Raw genomic sequence first — 20130 nt, 5'->3', positions numbered from 1 at the left:
TTAAAGGGGGAAAAAAGACAACATTGAGAGAATCACATTAACTTTGGGAAAATAACCAGTGTTTGTCAAGGGCATTTTGTGTGTGAACCATCTTCACTGGGTTGGACTTTCCCTGCACACTGCAGGATTTTTAGCATCCTAATCTCTGCCCACTAAAATGGCTGTAGCACTTCCAAGTCATTGTGAAAACCAAAAATGCCATCACATTTCCAAATCACCTATAGAGGGGCAGAGAGAACTGTGCAGAGGACTGGGTTCGTAGGCCTACTTGGCCAGAACCCAAGAACCACTTTTAGTGATGGTTATCTGAATTATATATTTGAAAAATCTAAGAACACTCAGTCTTTTCAGGGATAAGTTTGCAATGTCAAACTCTGAACTGACAGCAATTGTCACATACTCATTCCTAATTTGGGGAGCTTTATTTTATTAGGCTATTTGCATTTCTTAAATACTCTAAGAATGTCAGCAACATGCTCAATCCTGCAATACAGCTGAATCTACATAAAGGTAGTGGCTCTGAAGAAAGAGTTTAACTTAAACATGTTAACTAAAGCAACCACTTAGTTTCCCCCAAAGTTTTCTGATTACAATTAAAAGAAAGTATGGATGTGTGGGTGTACGTGCATATGTGTGTATAATTGTTTAAAAATACTTACAAGATCCAGTGCTGAACCACCACCAAGGTATTCCATTATTATCCATAATTTTGAACCCTGGAAGAGCCATGAAATAATTTAATAATTACAAACCTGAGCCAAATAACATATTAGCATAAATGTTAAATCTGACATACTAATGTCCTAGTTCTAAAATATCGGTTTAAAACTAGTTGTTTGGAACCCAGAATATATTCTTTCATAGAACATTACAAATTAAAGTGAAGTTCTGAGGCTTGACTCTCCTTCAAACCTATTTAGCCTATGATATAGCTAAATAAATAACAAATTATTGTTTATCACTGAACTATTAGCAATTTTTATAAAACCCAGAAAAATCTCATAGCTTTACACTATTATTTTGAATTATATTATTTAATTGATAATTGATAATTATTTAATTGATAATTGATAATATTATAAGAAAAAGATAGTTGCATTAAAGAATGAGGTGGTAAACAGAGATTTGTAGAAAGTTTGAATGGGGCTTCTGGGTGAATCCCAGTGTGTCCAATGGGACAGTCTGCCATTGAGGACAATGGATATTTTGCCTTATTTCAGTTTTTGGCTTTTGTTTTAATGTACTTTAAAACTTTCATCAGCCATAATTAATGGGCATTTTTGGTGCACATGTGGAACTTAGAAAGAATATGTCACCCCATGCCATCCAAGGCAAACAGATAACAGGAAAGGAGTGTGTAGCTTGAAAAGCACATGACTACTCCAGGTAGTGTTAACTTCACTGTAAGTTCAACAATAGGAAATGGAGCTCATGAGGGAAGTACATGTATATGAATTCCAAAACATATATTCAGACACACACATCATTCAGTTATAGCAGATAAAAATGGAAATAACCATTAAATCTTTTTTCTTTCAATGATACTAGGGACACCTCTCTCTCTGTACCATTTCATGAGTGGTATTTTCTGGATTTTTGTGGGACCAGAGTTGACCAGAAGTGGAATGGTTGGTTTTACTACACTGGCAAGTAGCCAAGCTGTGAATGGACTTTGTTACGTAAGTCCATTTTTAAGTAAGATGTTTGGAATTTGGAAAGCAATCGTTTTCCCATAAAAGTAACATGTAGGTTCCTGGGGTAGTCCCCCACAAAAGGCAGTTTAATGCAATGGTATCCATAGGATGCATGAAGAGTACCAGAAAAACTAACCACAATTTACACCATACTAATGTTTCTAGGGGGAAAATATATTCAGTGTGGTGCTTCAACTTGGGATACCAGGAACTCATTTCTCAAGTTTACAGCCCCAGCTTTGGGATGAAGATTCTCAAGCAACTGCTGGGAGCCCTCAACCTCTAACATCGCCAGAAAGTACTCAGGAGTTCCATTCAAAATTTCCAAGAGTCTCTATGAGGCTGGGACTGTATCAAGGCAGAGAATGGACTCCAGTAACCTGGTGGGGAGTGTTTAGGTGACACTGTAGTGTAGGTAATGGGATGTAGCCTAGGGTTTAGGGACTAGGTGGGGAGAGCTCGGTTAAATTAAGATGAAAGGATTCCTCCTTTCTTTCTTGATGTTGACACCAATGTAAGATGTATAAGAGAAAGGACAGTGTGTCCTCCGGCCAGTCTTGACGTTCACTCTCTTGTCCTGGTGGGCCAGCGTGAACTGAGGAACGACAGCTGAGGGACTTTGCTAGCAGTAGTGTCAACAGTGGGGAAGAGAGGAAATAAATCCCCATAATTGTAGGGAGGGCACAGGAGTTCCAGGAGTAGTTCATGCAACTGGGTTTTAAGTAGAGAAGTTAGGCACTCAGGACCTGAGCACTGTAAACCGGATGTGTCTCTGTACTTTTTTTCAAGAGATGAAAAAGGGTTTTCTCACGATGCTTGTATATACAGCCTGAGAGTTTTTTCTCTTGCCCCATGTTTGTTTTTATTAAGAAGTATATTCTACCTTAGGATTTTAGAACCCTTCCCATTCACCTGACATATAAAAGAAAAATAAAAAGATCTTATCAAACATGTTTATCTGTTTTGCAGTTCTGCATGACTGAAAGCACCAATTTTCCAAGTTCAAAACAGTGTGTGTTCTTTTTTAGGTACTAATTCAAAACAGAACCTTACCAGCTGTCTATTCTTCACTGAAAAGTATTCATAGAAAGTTTAAAATGTTATTAAAGTTCTGACTAAGCAACTTTCTGCTCTGAAAAGGCTTCCTTCTAGCAGACACAGGCTTTTCAGAGGAACTAGGACTCTTCTGAGGCTGACAGGGAACCACAGCTGCCTTAATAGCTCTTCTGGCTGCTTCCTTCTAATCGCTTGTCTAGAGAAAAGCCTCACTGGAGGATGGCCGTAAGTCTGGGTGTTCAAAGACTGTAAGCCAGGCATGGGGATGGAAGCAAGGCTGAGTGGGCATAGGCAGGAACGGCGAGCCGGTGGGGCTCCTCCCTGCTCAAAGAAGCTGAACCCACAGAGGTTTTTCTTACTGGTTCCTCATCCACAGCAGGCCTCAGTGAAAACACCAGTCACAAACAAACCCAAAAAACTTAGACCCTATGTTTATATTCTTCTGGGGCATTACAACTTCTACTTTTCATTTCTGTTAGAACATGTTTGTGCTGGTGAATGCAAGTATGTTTGGTTTGCTTTTAAATAACGTAAAAGGCTAAGATGATATCTACATACTGGTTTACCATTCCAAAAAAGCCAGTGACTACAACATAACCATACATCCAGCACATTTAAGCATAGGAAGGCCCTGAAGGAAAACACTCCACTTCTCTACTTATAAAATGATCCACACTTTTTAACAATGGTTTGGGGGAGTAGGTTTAAGTCCCAACCCTCAATGTGGGGTGGTCAGTTCAGGGTTAGGAAATAGCTCTCTGTTACAAAACTAGAACGCCTAGAGAATAGTGCTCTAGAGTTGTACTATTTACTGGGGAGAAGTTGGAGCCTTGTGTTATCAAACTACTGGTGTCTGCAAATACTCTCAGCCCATGAGGCCCTTTGAGTCCCACTGTTTGCTGCTGAAGCAGATACTTGGCCGAAGTGGGGAGAAACGCTACTGTGGAACCTGGAATTCATTTGTGCGTAGAGAAAGAAAACCACTTAAAATACCGATCACATGTATTTGAGACATCATTTATTGTACTATATATCAAGTACATGTTGAATTACATGAGCTGGTCTATGAATCCAATAGCCAATCATAACATTGACCACATAAACCAGCATGCATAAGTAAAATAAGCCAGTCCCCAAAGGACAAATGTTGTATGGTTCTGCTTATATGACTAACCTAGAGCAGAGAAATTCATGAAGACAGAAAGTAGAATGGTGGTTACTAAGGACTGTGGTGAGGAGGGAATGGAAAGTTAGAATTTAACAAGCACAGAGTTTCAGCTGAGGAAGATGAAAATGTTCTGGACATGGATGGTGGTGATGTTTGCACAACAACTTGAATGCACTTCATGCCATAGAACTGTACACTTAAAATGGTTAAAATGGTAAATTTTGGAATGCATATTTTACCACAATTAAAAAGAAACAGCGTGTAAAATGTTACAGAACTGCAAGGGACAGGAGAGATCATCCTGCCAGATATTTTACCACCTCAGAATTGTTTTCTTCTAGTCTAGAATGCTTTGCCTACACTCCACTCACATCCCAACCCCCACAAAAATCATACTCAAGACCTAGTTCAAATGCTACTCCCCAATTTTAGGGCTATTGAACTTGAGGTCAGCAGGTAACATGAGACAGGTTAGATATACTTATCTGGGATAAGGAGAGAGGCTAGAACCAGACACATGAAAAGGTCATCAGAATAAAGTGGATGAGACTGACCAGTGTGGATGGGAGGAATGAGAGGAATACACGCAGTAGGTGCTCAGTGAAGAAATGTCTGCTGCATTGAATTTAATATGGGGCTTCTTAGAGGTGTATTAAATTCTTATTTTGAGAAAAAAAAAACATTGTAAGGAAGAGAAATTTTTTCCCTATTTGATCTCCTTCAAGTTTTATAGGAAAATTCTAATTTTTCAAAAAAATTAAAGAATATTCCAGAAATATTCAACAGACACTGGAAGTAAGAGCACACAAAAGCCTCAGGAAAAATAATGAGAAGACCACAAAACTGTACAGACTCTATTCTGGAATATTTTATTTCAGTTATTCAATTTCTTTTTTTGATAAATATCAGTGGTGGTGGTATGTGGAGGGGGACATATTTCCTTTAACATAAACAGAAATCTAAAGGCAATTTTCAGCAGCAAATAAAGGCATGATTCAAATTTTATTCCATGCCTGAGTGAGCTTCATTTTAAGATTTATGTCGAACTAGAAAAATATTTAAAGATTATAAAAGATTTTTTCCAATATTATGAGAGCAGAAGGGAAGGGTTTGCTTATTTTAGCACTCTTCATAAAGACAAACTTTGTCTCTCAAGAAAATCTGCAGTGAACTAAAACTAAAGGAAAATACTGTGGTTATACTGATGTGTTTGTCTGGTTTTTACTCGTTTTTAAAAATGAAGTTATACAGTGAGCTCAGTCAAAATGAATATCTAGTACATTTTTGCATGTCTCAAGGAAATCACTACAACAGCACACAGTTTGAGAGCATGTAATTTTCTCTCAAATGCAATAACTTTTCATCCAGCTTAAGTGAGATCTTGACTATGTATGCTATCCTGTGTAAGGACAACCTGAGAAAAACCCATATCCTACTTTACTCAATTAACTTGACTTGCAAAATCCCCTGTGTCATCTGAAATGGAAGGATGGCCACAATAAGAACATAAGTTGACTGATAAGTACTTAAGAGGATGTAGCCTTGAGTTACATTGACTGCATTAAACAGAACCCTGTTATATTTGATGAGATTTTAGTGAAAAAAAAAATCAAGGCCACAATGTCACACTATTTTTAAAAAATGCATGTCCACAAAGTCAAGCTATGTTTTAATATAAATGGAAAGTAAACGAGTTTGTCAGTTTAAGAAAGTAATTTAAATAAATGGTATTAAACAGTTATAAAATCATCAGATATTTGTTGTGTGCATATAGGTACATCTATATAGAGACAATACACACACATATTTATTTACTTAAATGTAAACAGATTCAGGATGCAAAGACCAGTATCAGCCAGATGTGAATTTCTATAATTTTATCATGAAGTGACATGTTCTTCAAAGTAGCCTTTCACATCATGGACTTTAATTAATGATGGCTAAAGGAGGTAAAAATAATTCAGTTTAATCCTTTAAGAAGACTTTATGGATAACGGTTTTGCATCACTGACCTAAGAACATTCTACAATCAAGATTTGGATAAAACAAAGTACAGTTTTTATTTATTTAAAGATTAAGCATTTATTGATTGGCTGGTACATATATACTATGAGGGGAATGTTTTTAAAATGTGATATCTTAGGGGTAAATAATACAAATAAGACTACAATTCATTTTCCATGAGAGTACTGAACATGAATAAACAAAGGCTATCAGCAACCAAAACACAGACCATACCATTTCAGTACCCACTTTCAATATAATATAGAAAGCCCATTTTCAATAGGGCTTACTTAAATATTTTAAATCAGTTACCAAAAATAGTTTATCTGTTACAGGTGCCTAAAAATAGCAAGGGTTCAGGTTTACTCTAGGGTGGGTCTAGAATAACCAGGATTCAATCCAGAAAGACTAAACCAGCATGAGCAACTCACATACACACACACACACACACACACACACACACATGCCAAATTCCTGGGGCTGCCTACATCTGAGCCTGCTATAGGAATTAGGATGGGGACCTAAAACTACTGAGATTGAGTGAGCACTCAATAGGATTCCTAAAAAAAGAGTGATTTATCAAATAAGCTTTTTTAGGAAAGAATAAGAAAGCAAAATATGCCACAGAGAATCAAATAATTATATATATAGTAAAACAGAATTCCAAGGCTAACCCTTGGAAATCAATTGGCTAGGGATTACCAGCAGTATCACCTCTTGGAAGCCTTTCCTTCACACCATCCCCAAAAAACAGTACAGAAGTGTCTACTTGCTTATTTATGCCCTGTCTGTACCTTGTACATACTTAACCACAAAATGTGCATGCTTTTAGTGCAGTATGGGAAGGAGCTCCTTAACTGCAGGAGTGAGTTGTTCATTTTTGTATCTCCAGCACCTAGTACAGTGTGCAACCCATAGTGGTTGTTTGGCTGTTTGATTCATTCTATTACACATTGATTCCACATCTATCTAATTCATGTAATGTTAGAATATATCTGGCTTTATAAAAAGGCAGTGAAATTAATAATGAGTTTCTCTATTAGTATTAACAATTCTAGATTACTTTAGGGTTTATTTGGCCAACAGAATATAAAAAGATATCACTGATTTTTATGTAGGCCAATAGCCTGATGAATTAGAAACACACCCTTTTTGGCCTACAGATAGATGGCAAAAAAAAAAGAAAAACAACCACACAAAAAAAACCCTTTCCACCTTTTGAACCCTGAAAAGCAAAGGTCTAACTAATACTGCCTTCCTTGGAGAAATTTCGACACAGGGATAAAAATGCTTAATTTTAAAACAATCTAAACTCTAATAACCTAAGCTAGATTTTCAAACTATTTCTTCTTCACATTTTAATAGATACAAATCCTGACTTCTAACTGGAACCCAAGAACTTGGGTTTTACTAACCAAAGAGTTTTCTTTCATGCAGTTACATGTTCATCTGCTGGAACTTTAGGTGTCTGCTAATTCCACGATCCTGGAAACTAAAACTCCCATGTGTTCTTGGAGTGGGGAGCAGATATTATTCCATTTCATCAAATAGTTACCATGTGCTTAAGATGTGCCATGCGCTGTGCTAGATATAAAAAGCAAGACTGGTTGGACTAACCTTCCTGCCATCAAGGAGCTCACAGTCTGGAGGGATAAGTCACCATAACTCAAGGGAATAGGTGACATACTTACATATTTCATCAATTCTGAGGTTGAGAGAGAGTGGACCATTGAGAATGATGTGTGAAAGCCCAGGGAGAGAGTTCTTTCCTGACAAAGGATATGACTCAAGGACCAGCTGCATTTCTGCTCCTCCATCCGCCCAAAGTTCAGGTGTGGGAAAATGGTGCAGTTGAGTACTGGGATGCCTTCAGGATACAGCTCTTGAATCTAAAAACAGTCTATTTGGCACTATAAATGAAGCTGGATTCTGCCTGGAGGCCAAAGACTGCCAAATCCTAATTTAAGACATGGCCTTTCAAAAAACAGAATTAAAAAGAGAGAAAAAAACATAATGAAAAGTACCTTATGAGACTTATTAAATAAAACAGCACACACATTACCTTCAAATATGATCCATAGTATTTTGTTACATATGAGCTGTCACACTGACTCAAAACAGTTATTTCTTGCTGAATGTCTTCAATTTCATCTTCGGCTTCCTCAAGGTCTATGATTTTAATAGCAACCACTTGCTGGGTACGGTTATCAATTCCTTTGAAAACCTCGCCAAAGGAGCCTTTCCCAATACGTTCTAATTTTGTGAACAGTTCTTCTGGATCGGCTATATTGTTCTAAGGTGGGGAGAAAGAGAGAAGGAAAGAACACAAATGTTTTGCATCACATTTTTTTAAATGAAGGAAAATAAATCACAGGAGACAACAGCACATTTTCAAAAGCGACCAAACTCCCTTGACTCTTCCCATGTGCTTCGTTAGAACAAGTGTAATCCCAAACGGCTGGCTAGTCCACATTATACTGGATCACCCACACTAGCTGGGCTTAGCTGATCCTGCTACCATAAACAATGCCATACAACACGTTGTCCCTGGTACCTGCCCAAGGGCCAGGCACATTTTAGAAAGCAGCTAGCTATATACAGTTTGCACAGTAATGCATGACAGTGGTGATGAGAAAACACCTAACTTCGGCTGTAGGGAGGTGAACCATTTAAAATTCTAACATTCTTCTGGTAAATATACCTTTTAACTCTCCTTCTCTCTTTCCAATTCTGAAATCCCAATTACACCACCTATATTTCTAAATCACCATGTAAACAACACAGAACTCAAAAGACTAAAAAATCTACAAGTGGTTTTCCCCCCACCTTTACTCAGGATCCTATCAGTATTGTAATGCTCTCAGCAATGGCTGAAATATTCTATGCTTTTATCAGAGTTTCTAGTACTTGGGAGAAAAAAGTAATATGTCAAACTTTCATGACTCATCTTACTCTGGGAATTCAGAATTAGCCAACATTTGGCAACAATTAAATGTGGAATCAAGCATAGGTTTTTAGGTTAACAAATGTATAGGCATGACATAGATTTATAAATTCACTATCCCATCCTCATGCACAAATATCCTCTATCTTATAATATATAATTTTGAATTCAAATTTTCCTCCCATAAGACAAGTTATATCTTTACTTAAATGCATATTACTGAATATATACTACTGATCAACTAGAAACACAAGATTTCCAAACTTCCCCAAAAAGCATGTTATTAATTTATGATTAAAGCCTTTATTAGCCTACAATTAAAACCTACAGTATGGGAGAATACATTCATAAGTTTTTTATCTAATAACGGATTAACATTCAAAAATATATAAAGAACTCATATATCTCAAAACTGAAAAGCAAATAACCTGTTTAAAAAATGGGCAGAAGATCGGAACAGACATTTTTCCAAAGAAGAAATACAAATGGCCAATAGGCACATGAAAAGATGCTCCACATCATTAATCATCAGGGAAATCCAAGTCAAAACCACAATGAGATGTCACTTCAACCAGCTAGAATGGCCACTATCCAAAAGACAAGAAATAACAAGTATTTATGAGGATGTGAAGAAAAGGGAACCCTCCTCCTACACTGTTGATAGAAATGGAAAGAAGTATGGAGGTTCCTCGAAAAACTTAAAATAGAAATATCATTCAATCCAATAATTCCACTTCTAGGAACTTACCCAAAGAAAACAAAACCCTGATTGAAAGAGATATATGCACCCTATGTTTATTGCTATATTATTTACAATATCAAGATATGGAAGCAAGATAAGTATCCATCAATAGATGAATGGATAAAGAAGAGGTGGCACATATACATAATGGAATATTATTCAGCCATAAAAAAGAGAAATCCTGCCATTTATGACAACATGGATGGACCTACAGGGTATTATACTAAGCAAAATAAGCCAGGTGGAGAAAGACAAATAACATATGATTTCATTTATTTATGGAATGTAAAAACAAAATGAACAAAACAGCAGTAGACTAGGAGACACTAAGAAGTGACTGAAGGTTACCACAGGGGAAGGGTAAAGGGTGGGTGAGTAGGGAGTCTGAGACAAATAAAGGCATACAAAAATCTCAATCATAATATAAGCTGGTCATGGGGATGGAAGTGCAGCATGGAGAATACAGTCAATGGTTCTGTAACATCTTTCTATGTTGATAGTAACTACAATAGTTGGGGGGAGGATTTAATAATGTGTGTAACAGCTTGTGGATAAAGTGAAGGTTCCTATGGTCAGATTCTCACCTGGCCCTGGTTAGCTAGCTCACTACACACTTGTGGGCAATACGTTGCTACTGACTCTATATAAAGAGCTCTGTCCAGTGCTATGGGCGACATGGTGGCATGGCCGCACGGTTGCATGGTTGCAGGAGAGCAGAGACTGGAGTGGTGGCGGTGCTGAGGACAGAGACCGAGATGGCTGTGGAGGCAGAAACGAAGGAGGATTACAGACCTGCAAACTATTGGATGCAGGCATAATTCTAGTGCTCAACCTATCACTGGGAGAACAAGCTGGGTCATAAACCCTTTCACCCCAAGAACGTTCTATTGTCACTCCTCAGTCTCATTGAATCCATAGTGAACTTGCCCGGGGCTGAAACCCATTGGCAAGACACTGCTGAATCACTGTATTACATACTTGAAACCAACATAATATTGTATATCAACTATACTAAAATAAAAAACCTTATGAATGTTTTTTAACAAATTACACCAATTTTTCTTTCTTCAACCTGCCTAAAATACAGTTTGTACATAACCTGCTTAATTTATAAGCATCCCCATTCTCCTTGACTGGCTTTTTCCATTTCTAAAAGATGCACTTTCCATGTGGTAGTCTCTTTGATATTGTAAGCTACTTGTTATCTCCACCTATCTCCAGTACACACATGGAGCAAATACATCTTGAGCTTCTTATACGGCTTTTAAAAATAGTTCAGGTTTCCAATAAGTTGCAAATACCTCTTTAATGCTCAAATTTTGTTATAATGCCTGCTCCAAAATGTGAGAGCCATCCTTATTCATTTCCTTGGTGTTCCCTCTGACCAAGACATTGTACTCCACTGTGATTCCTATCACAGAGTAGCTAACCCACAAGTTACCTCTTCCTGCCTTTGGTGATGGTTCTTATCTTTCCCAGTACCATGTGGCAGAACTACTCACTAAATAGCTTTGGTGATTGGTTTTCACCCCCCTATAAATTCCTAAATTCGGTGGATTTGGAAAAAGAAAAAGAAAAAAATCTTTCAGTTTTTCTGATGTAACTACAAAACAAATCTAAAAGTTGTCAATATACCATTGATTAAAAAATACACAGTATGGGATGTGAACAGATCCCAGAAATGGGCTGCTTTAATTTGTCTGATTTTTCTCAGACTGTTCAAGTACAGTAGGACAATATCCATCATACCATAGAAAAATTTTCACAAATGCCTAGGGTGCCTAAATGGTTTTCTTGGCTTCACTGGAGATGGATGGTAATTATAGATTTGCTTTGTTTATGTCACCGTATTCCTATTATGTTAATATGTGTGTGCAAATTAGTTAGTAGTTTAAAACCTATACATACTTAAGGTACTCTACAAGAAGATATGTCAAAGAAATAATCAATCCTCCCATGTTTTCTTCCATCTGCTACCTCTATAGCTTTTCTTCTTCCTTCCTAATTACAATCCTTAAATAGAATTCGTGCCTCATATCGAATTTACCGAGTATCATAATTCCTCCAGGTGGTAAAGATACCTCGAGACAAGTGCTGGGCATAGAAGCCACAGGGCATAAATCTGCAAAGAAGTAAAAAGCTAACCTTTTCAAACAATATGGCTTCTCTCTCACTTACCAACTTTACATTTCCCTGTATGGCCCCGGAAGATGACTGGTTAGCCAGAGACGGGTAAGATTGCTCAAGGGAGGAACAACCTAAGACAGGCACAGTCGCAGGGTGGCTATCAGGTGAGAAATTGGGGATCAACAGAGGTGAGGCTCACAACCTCATCCCCCCTGCTTTGAGAGAAATCTTCTGCATCCGTGGATATTTTGCTGCCCTTGTCTAGCTTGGAGTAATACTTAGTCTATAGGCACAGACCTGATCATCTACATTTGCCCTCTTACAGCACTAAACTATGTTTTCTACCTTTATCTTGCATCTACCTACCACTTCAGCATTTTATTAAAAATAAAAATAATAATAATAATAAAGGGAGAAATGTGGGATCAACATATAAATCAAGTATAAAAATCAAACGAATATTCATATTTGACCTGATTGTTTATAGTTCATAATGCGTGATCAAAACCAAAAGTTTCTGTGATGAATGCCCTTGTACTGTTCACCATGTAAGAATTTATTCACCTTGTAAGAATTCGTTCACCATGTAAGAACTTGTTCGTTATGCTTCAGAAGATTGGAGACTGACGAGAATTAGGCTTGAGATGGATTAATGATTGTACATTGAGCATTGACCCCCCTATACTGAATTTTATTGTTAACAACCATTTGATCAATAAATATGAGAGATGCCCTCTCAAAAAAAAAATAAAATAAAATAAAAAATAAAAAAAAATACACAGTATGTACTTTCTGATATCACTATCTGTTCTAGGAAGTGTATTCATTAACTGTATAATGAGAATATTTTGTTGTAAGAAACAAAGATTAAATCCTAATCTTATTAATTCATGTTTTAAAAGGGTTCGACTGACACAATCAATCCCAGGGAGAACACAGCTGCTCTTGCTCGCGATAATAAATGGGTTCCTGAAAGTATGTAAATCAAAGATTAAAAAATCAAGTCACACGTTGCATTTTAAAGAAGTTCTGAAGTGAATCCTAACTCATCAATATAGTTTAAGATTTTAAATCAAGGAATACCAACTTGGAGAAAGAAAAAGAGAAAGATCCATCATTTATACAATGTTTGCACTTCCCACTCTTATTTCTAGACAAAAATTTCCCATGCAAAACCTCAACTTCCAGAGTGGAAGGAATCATGCAAACATGTTTTCACTAGTATAACCTCACCTGCCTGACTACCTGAGGGAGAGCGATCCCTGCCGTATTTATGCATTCCTGAATCTTGGATAGGTGATACCTACATTCTAATTCCCTCTTCACCATCTCATCAGCTTCTTAAAACAACATATTCAAGTCTTTATTAAGACAGATTTCCTTTCTGTTTTTCATGGAAGGGCCAAATTCAAGAAAATAAATGGTAAACATCTCAAGTAATGCAATTAAAAAAACACCTATACATGTAGTAATAGGGGTAACTACACTTACTGGTGTGAACATTTGGTAATGATCAAATCGCTATGTTGTGTATATGAAATCAATGTAATATTGTAGAGCAACTTCTATTTCAATAAAAAAAACCCTGCCTATAAAAAGAAGCTGATTTGCCTGCCCATTCACATCACTCTTTTTCCAAGCGTTTAAGAAAATCAAGTCAGCTCCCTCTCCACCCAAATCAAATGCTCTTAAGAATGCTGAAATGTCCAAATCTTTCTACCTCTACTGAGATATTAGTTTACTACTATATCTGTATTTGCACTGCCTTCTTAAAGCTGCAGCCTAGGAAGGAGCTCTCAATTCTGCAGCAGCCAATAGGAGGGATGGCTAAGTTAGCTTCATATTGATTTACAACTAAAGATGGACAATTTATACATGCCCCCCAAAAAACATGAGTCTGTGAAAATGGAAACCTGATAGATGGACCTCAGGATATTCACATTGTCCCTTGACCTTCTTTATTTGCCCTTTGCTTAGATTTGTACTCTTCAGCTAAGAGCACATTGTTGCAAATATAAGTCTGAGACAGAAGGTATCATCACTGCTAAAACAACAACAATAACAACAAGCTTTCAGTATGGAAATACTCTTAGGAAGTCCAAAAGGGAAAATGCCAGATGATCATCTTGCTTATCTCCTGTGGAGAGTCAGGAGCAGAGGCAAGAGGGCTTCTTGTACACTGAAATACAGAATCAGAGTGCTGGAAGAATTCTTAAGGGTTCTCTAAGGGCTCTCCAGTCCTGGCTACATGTCAGGATCACCAGCACAAGTTTTAAAATGCAGATACCTAGGCCTCATTCCAAAATTACCGATTCAGAATTTCTGAGATTGGGCCCCAGCAATCGGAGTTGTTTTTTTAAGTACTCCAAACTATTTCCTATGTAGTCATTTTGGCACCAGTCTTGAGTTCAGCATTTGGCAACTACAGAACAGACACATCTGAAATTTGTATCATTGATTATAGGGCACTTGTTACCCTTATTTTTCCCAGGCAAGTCTGTGACTCTCTTCTAACTCCACACACTAAAAGTGGACAACTTGGAGATTAAAATAAAACCAAGAGAATTTTGGTATTTATATATACATGCCTATATTAAAAAAATTAGTCTGTAATGCTTCTTCTAAGGACACATCTCTAAAATTAGTATCTACCCTCAAATCAGACTAGAAATGCAATATGTACCAAAACACATGCAACATATCCCATACTCTTTGTGTATATAGTCTCGAACATTTTTAATCCAATACAGACTATATAAATAATAGGGTGGATAATAGGTTAAGATTTAATTGATGACAGTTTTGAAGTAACAGTCAACATAGACATAGAGTAAAAGTTTAATTCTAGCTGGCTAGAAGAAAATGGGTACAAATTATGGAGGGAGATGTAGGAGAGTAAAAGGTTTTTTCCACTCTCTTTAAGGTCCCTGTCTAGGTCTGAAAATGAAACTGACAAAGACAGATTAACAGAAGAAAAGCATATACATTCATTTAATGTAAGTTTTATGAGCTATTGGAGCCTCCATAAGGAAGTGAAGACTCAAGGAAATGGTTACACCTGTGTGCTTTTATGCTAGGTTTGATGAAGAGTGGAAGACTGTGGAAAAATGTGATAGGACAAAAAGTATGAGGTAAGTGTAATAAACTGGGGAAACTCAGCAAAGCCTGTTTGTTCAGATTCCTCTTGGCATCCCTTTGTCTTTGGAGAGACGGATGCTCCTTTCCTCCCTGTACAGGGAGAGGACCTCTCACATAAAGGTCTTATGAGCCGCTCCAGGGGAGAAGGGTGGAGTGGGGGAGTGAGGGTGAACTTTCTGCTTCTGTCATTTTCTCAAACCTGTTCAGCTTGTAATATTCAGCATGCCAAGGTGCTGTTGTGCAGTAGCATATTCTTAACCCCATTATGGGGCATTAGGAATAGGTGGTCAGAAGAAACAAGAAAATTGTAGAAGAACTAGGATTCACCTTCGGGTTTCAGCAGAATGGAGATCTGCAGAGCCAAAGGTAGTATAGAAACAAAGGTGAAGAACATAGTTTCTTTGATCTGAGGTAGTTAAAGTAAGACTTCTAGTCTGGAGCTGAGAGTGAAACCATAATAGATTTAGGGAAGAAAAGGTAGATTTCTCAGAGAATTTGACCAGGAGGGTAGAGTTCAGGTGAAAGAAACTTCAAGAACCAAGAATAAGCTGAGCAAAGCTGACCTCAGACTAGGTTTTGCACTTGCCTCCCTACCTTAATAAAATCTGTAACATGAACGCTCTCAGCTCTAAGGCACTTGATGCACTTTACAAAGACTGATCTGTGTCTACGTCTATGAATGAGTCACTGATAAGGAGGGGTATGCAGAAAATGATAGGCAAAAAATGTGCTAATGATATCAAGGCTTAGAACGGAAGAGCCCTTACAAATTTCTAATTATAAAATAATCAATCAATCATGGGGATAAAAATACAGCATACGGAATGTAGTCACTAGTACTGTAGTATCTTTGTATGATGACAGATGGTAACTATACTTATGGTGAGCATTTAGTACTGTATACAATTGTCAAATCACTATGTCGTACACCTGAAACCACTATAATAGTGTATATCAATTATACTTCAAAAAAAGGAATTGTCAAATCACTATGTTGTACACCTGAAACCACTGTAACAGTATATATCAATTATACTTCAAATTTTCCAGGGCTAAGACCAGGAGTGAACTCAGGATACCCTGACCATCACAGAGGCATCACCAATTAACTGTGACTAAACAGATAATGGCTAAGCACAATAATTAAAAACTTTAGCCTAACAACATATTAAAATTAGAAATAAACTCAGTTAGCTACTATTTAAATTGCTCGGATTAGTTCTTCTAAACTAGAGAGTAAATGCTTTTCTGGATTACTTGTCATCTAACAAGTAAAATGCACGTACTTATAAGCCATTCTGTCGTAGTTTGACGAGCCTCAAATTCAATTAGGTCATCTAACAAGTAAAATGCCCGTACTTATAAGCCATTCTGTCGTAGTTTGACGAGCCTCAAATTCAATTAGTTCTATTATGATTGCTTGTGTTGACACTTTTCAATTGCCTAGTCAAGATACTGCCCAAAGAAAAAACGAAGAATTTAAATCAACAGCCATATACCTCTTAGCACTACTTGTGTTCACTGAACATTATCTTTTTAAAGTGCTATATATGATCCAAGCACAACTGACTCCTCCCTGGATAGAACTTAACAGTCACAGGGCTTTTTAGAGCTGGAAAGAAACATATAGGTCATTTAATCCAACTCCTTATCACCACCATCAGCCACAAGCATTTATCATATGCCTATTGTGTCCTAGGCTAATACTAGTAGATGGGAGCAATGATTTTTTTCAAGGCCATTTATGTCAAAACAATGATAGAGGCAGGGAGAGGAGGTTAGGAGGGGAAACAAATCCTGGAATTCAGGGAATTTGAGAATCTTTGACATGAACAGAAATTCAGCAAACATCTGATCTAAAACCTCTTTTTATAGGGAAAAATGCTATAGTGTAGAGTGTTTATAAATTGTTCAAGGATATAAGGTCATTACCTAGTGGCAAAACTCAAATTTGAACCCGGGTCTCCTGACTTTTTATCTCACATTCTTTCACTACAGCTTGGATTAATCTGTCACATAAACTATACTTTATTTCTGTACAACCAAAATTATTTTCCACCACAAACATCATAAACAGATCATATAACTACTAGTTAATAATATCCCAACATTCAAAGAATTCGAAAAAATTTAAACATGAAAGAATTTGAAAACCTTAAAGCAGGACTTTCCTGTTCTCCAAATTATACAACTTCTTACAATTTTTGAACCACTATGCAATTGATTGATCCCTGTATACAGACACAGTTACCAAATATTTTATATTACAATTTAACAAAGAAGAAACCTGTATGTAAAGGTGACTTTCTGGCAAGGTTACTATATTTAGCCCATTTTTTTTCCATGTCCATAACTAGACTGGAATGGGCTAGCCTCTAGACTGTGGCAGGCAAGGGAGTGATTATTCCATACCCTTATCCCCACAGGATCCAAGGCCCAGAAGCCAACACCTCTAGTTCCAGCTTTACTGGTGATTTATTGTAACCTTTAACAAATCAGTACCCCTTAACACTAAGCTTTTCACTTTTGTTCATAAAAAAGACCTTCAAGTGGATGAAATTGTCCAAGAGTAGAAATTATATTTTTGTGCTAGGTTTTACATAGGCATAGAATTATTCAAGTGACCGTGTGAATATTCAGATTACTTTAGTGAGAAGGAAAAAACAAACTCATCAAATTTTCTAAATTTCTGAAGAATGTGGTATTACCAGAACACTTCTCTATTCTATTTTCTTCAACCTCAGGTTCACATTACAAGTATCTAATAAAATTTTATGGAATTCTTAAGAGACTACTGTGATTTATATTTCTTAGGTAAACTATATTGGTTCACTGTATTTTGCATATGACAGAATAAGAACTAAAATAAAAACATGGATGTTTGTCTGTGTTTCAAATTAAACATGAAGAACTGGGCTTGAGGTCAAATTTCTTCAGATGGTCAGTCATTTGGGTTTGTATTTCCATGTTTATGAGAGCTCAAAATATCTAAGTGCATAAAGAAAATGGTCTTAGTTTACCTATTTTTATGGCACACTCACATCTCTATATCTCTCTTGAAGGTAATTGTGACTTGCTTTTGCAACATAAAATAGAAGTCAAATAGTCTGATTTTATGTATACGCAATGAAATAAATGTAGTAAAAAAAAGTGTGGTTACAACAACCCTTGGTTTCCTTGCCTTCATCAGACAACATTTTATCAACTCACAGTTGAGTCCCTGTCTTTATCCACTTAAAAGGCAGTTTTGAAATGGGTGAGAGAACAGCAAGGCAGCCCTGGTCTTAATAGCAAAGCATAAAGTCAAAGGTCTTGCATAGTGATATTTTATACATCCAAGCAACAATTTAAACTTACAGCAGTATTATGATAGCAACAAGAAAAATATGTTCATAAGGCAGAAATAAAATTAAATTGGTAAGTACTTTTCATCTTCCCTTTATTATTCCTATTTTGAAGTACACCTCACCAGCAAAAATACTTAGAATGCAAATATTTTAGTAAAGGATAACTTCATTAAAATTATTATAAAAGGTTTTGACATAGCTGCATGAATAACACAGTAGTTTGAGGATTTTCTCCTGATTAATAATTTTGAGTCTACTCATCTTTAGGAACAAAAGAATAATTGAAAATATTCCTTCATCTTAATTCCTCCTACTCAAGAGAGGATAAGAGAAGAGCTCCCTCAGCCTCCGACCTTGCATTCTTCTCTTTACCCAAGCTCAGATCAGAGGAAAAAAACAATGAAGCAAGCGGGACTCACTCTGGGATGTGAAGAATGCAGTTCTTTACGTGTGTTTGTTAGACAGTTCAATTCATGATTGGGTAAAGAAGAAAGGCACATTTCTTTGATTCTACTGCCACTTAACCACATACCACATTTTTCCAAAGAAATCCGAAGTGCAGAAAGAATGAGAAGAAATTTAACCATCAGCTCCTCCATCCTAGAAATCCTCAAGCAAGAAACAAAGTCATAACAGGCAGCACTTTTATCAGCTCCATTTCCCAGATGGATCTTTAAATCCCTATTATTTTAATAGAGAATAGAAATGTCAGATTTGCCAGGTAAATCATCTTTGGATCTAAGACGTCTTAAATTAAAGGAAATAACTAATTTAGTCTTTTTGACTAAGTCTCTGGGATCTGAAGTTCCCTTAAACCTTTAATTATGTCCATGGGTAAGGGGAAGGAAACAGCCTGCAAACAATCACATTCTCTCAATAAACCAAAAGTCAAGGCTATCATCACAATAAATGCTGGATGCAAATTCCATTGCATCATTTAGCTCATTTCTCTCTGACCTTATAGCCATTCCAAAGGAGAAAGGAGGTCTGGTTTCTTGCAAGTTTTACAATAGTAACTAGAACAGAAAGGTCAGGCAAAATTGGCTTAATTTTGCTTATCCCGGAAATTACAAGAAATCAGTGATTAAATGTTGGCTTCACCATCTGTATAATTATAGAGAGAGGTGGGTTCATTGATCTCTAAATCCCTCACTGTTCTGACACTGTGAAATTGTGAAGTACTGGAAGCCAAGTCCCTTTGTTCCTCTCCTTGTATCTAGCAGTTGCCAAGTCTAGTTTTGAAGCAATCAAGGTAAGGGATGAAATAGCATTGGCCACATGGCCAATTCTACAGTGGTACACAATGGCTCAAATGAAAAATATTATCCCACTGTTGAAGTAAGAAATTCAGAATCGCTAATAGACTGCATTCAAGTTCCAACTCTCTGAGACTACAATGAAGCAGGCTCAGAAGCGAAGGATGGATAAAGAGCAACAGAGTGAATTACTGTCCAGACTGACCTCTTGCCCCTTGCACTAGCCATGTCCCATTATATATGAGTGGCTGCTCCAAGGAAATCAAGGGGAGGTAGGAATTCAGCTCATACAGGACCTAAGGTTCTATTAGCCTTCCTCTCCTTTAATTGTAAATTCATTTGTAAAGTAATGTTCAGAAAGGAATGTAGCTATACTTGCCCATATACAGAACTAGAACATCCAATACAACTAAGCACCCAAAGGGAAAAATTGCAGGAATATCTTGCCGTATCTTAAATCCAGTGCTTCAGTGAGTAGTAGCTTAGACATATGCATTTAAACGCAACGTTCCATTGGGAAACCATTTTACTTTGTAATTTTTGGGCTTTGAGTCAAGTCATTTTCTCAGTTGGCAATATCCTACCTCTCCTACATTTCTGGAAAATCCCGCATCTCTAACAACAACAACAAAAAGAAACACCTTCCCAACTTCC

At 36.9% G+C, this 20130-nt stretch overlaps 1 protein-coding gene across 2 annotated transcripts in view; it reads right to left on the bottom strand.

Moving 5' to 3' along the window:
* STK26 (serine/threonine kinase 26) overlaps positions 1-20130 on the bottom strand; it is a 53326-nt gene that overhangs the window by 11882 nt on the left and 21314 nt on the right. For both annotated transcript variants that reach the window (XM_017657850.3, XM_037016957.2), the window contains 2 exons: positions 7985-8215; positions 660-716 (listed from right to left, as the gene is read on the bottom strand). In XM_017657850.3, coding sequence (XP_017513339.1) covers positions 660-716; positions 7985-8215 — 288 coding nt within the window. The remainder of the gene's footprint in view (positions 1-659; positions 717-7984; positions 8216-20130) is intronic.

The sequence above is a fragment of the Manis javanica genome, chromosome X (assembly GCF_040802235.1).
Source record: "Manis javanica isolate MJ-LG chromosome X, MJ_LKY, whole genome shotgun sequence".
Classification (NCBI taxonomy): domain Eukaryota; kingdom Metazoa; phylum Chordata; class Mammalia; order Pholidota; family Manidae; genus Manis; species Manis javanica.
Note: the sequence above shows the minus strand (reverse complement) of the source record. Positions and strands in the feature narration are given on the sequence as shown.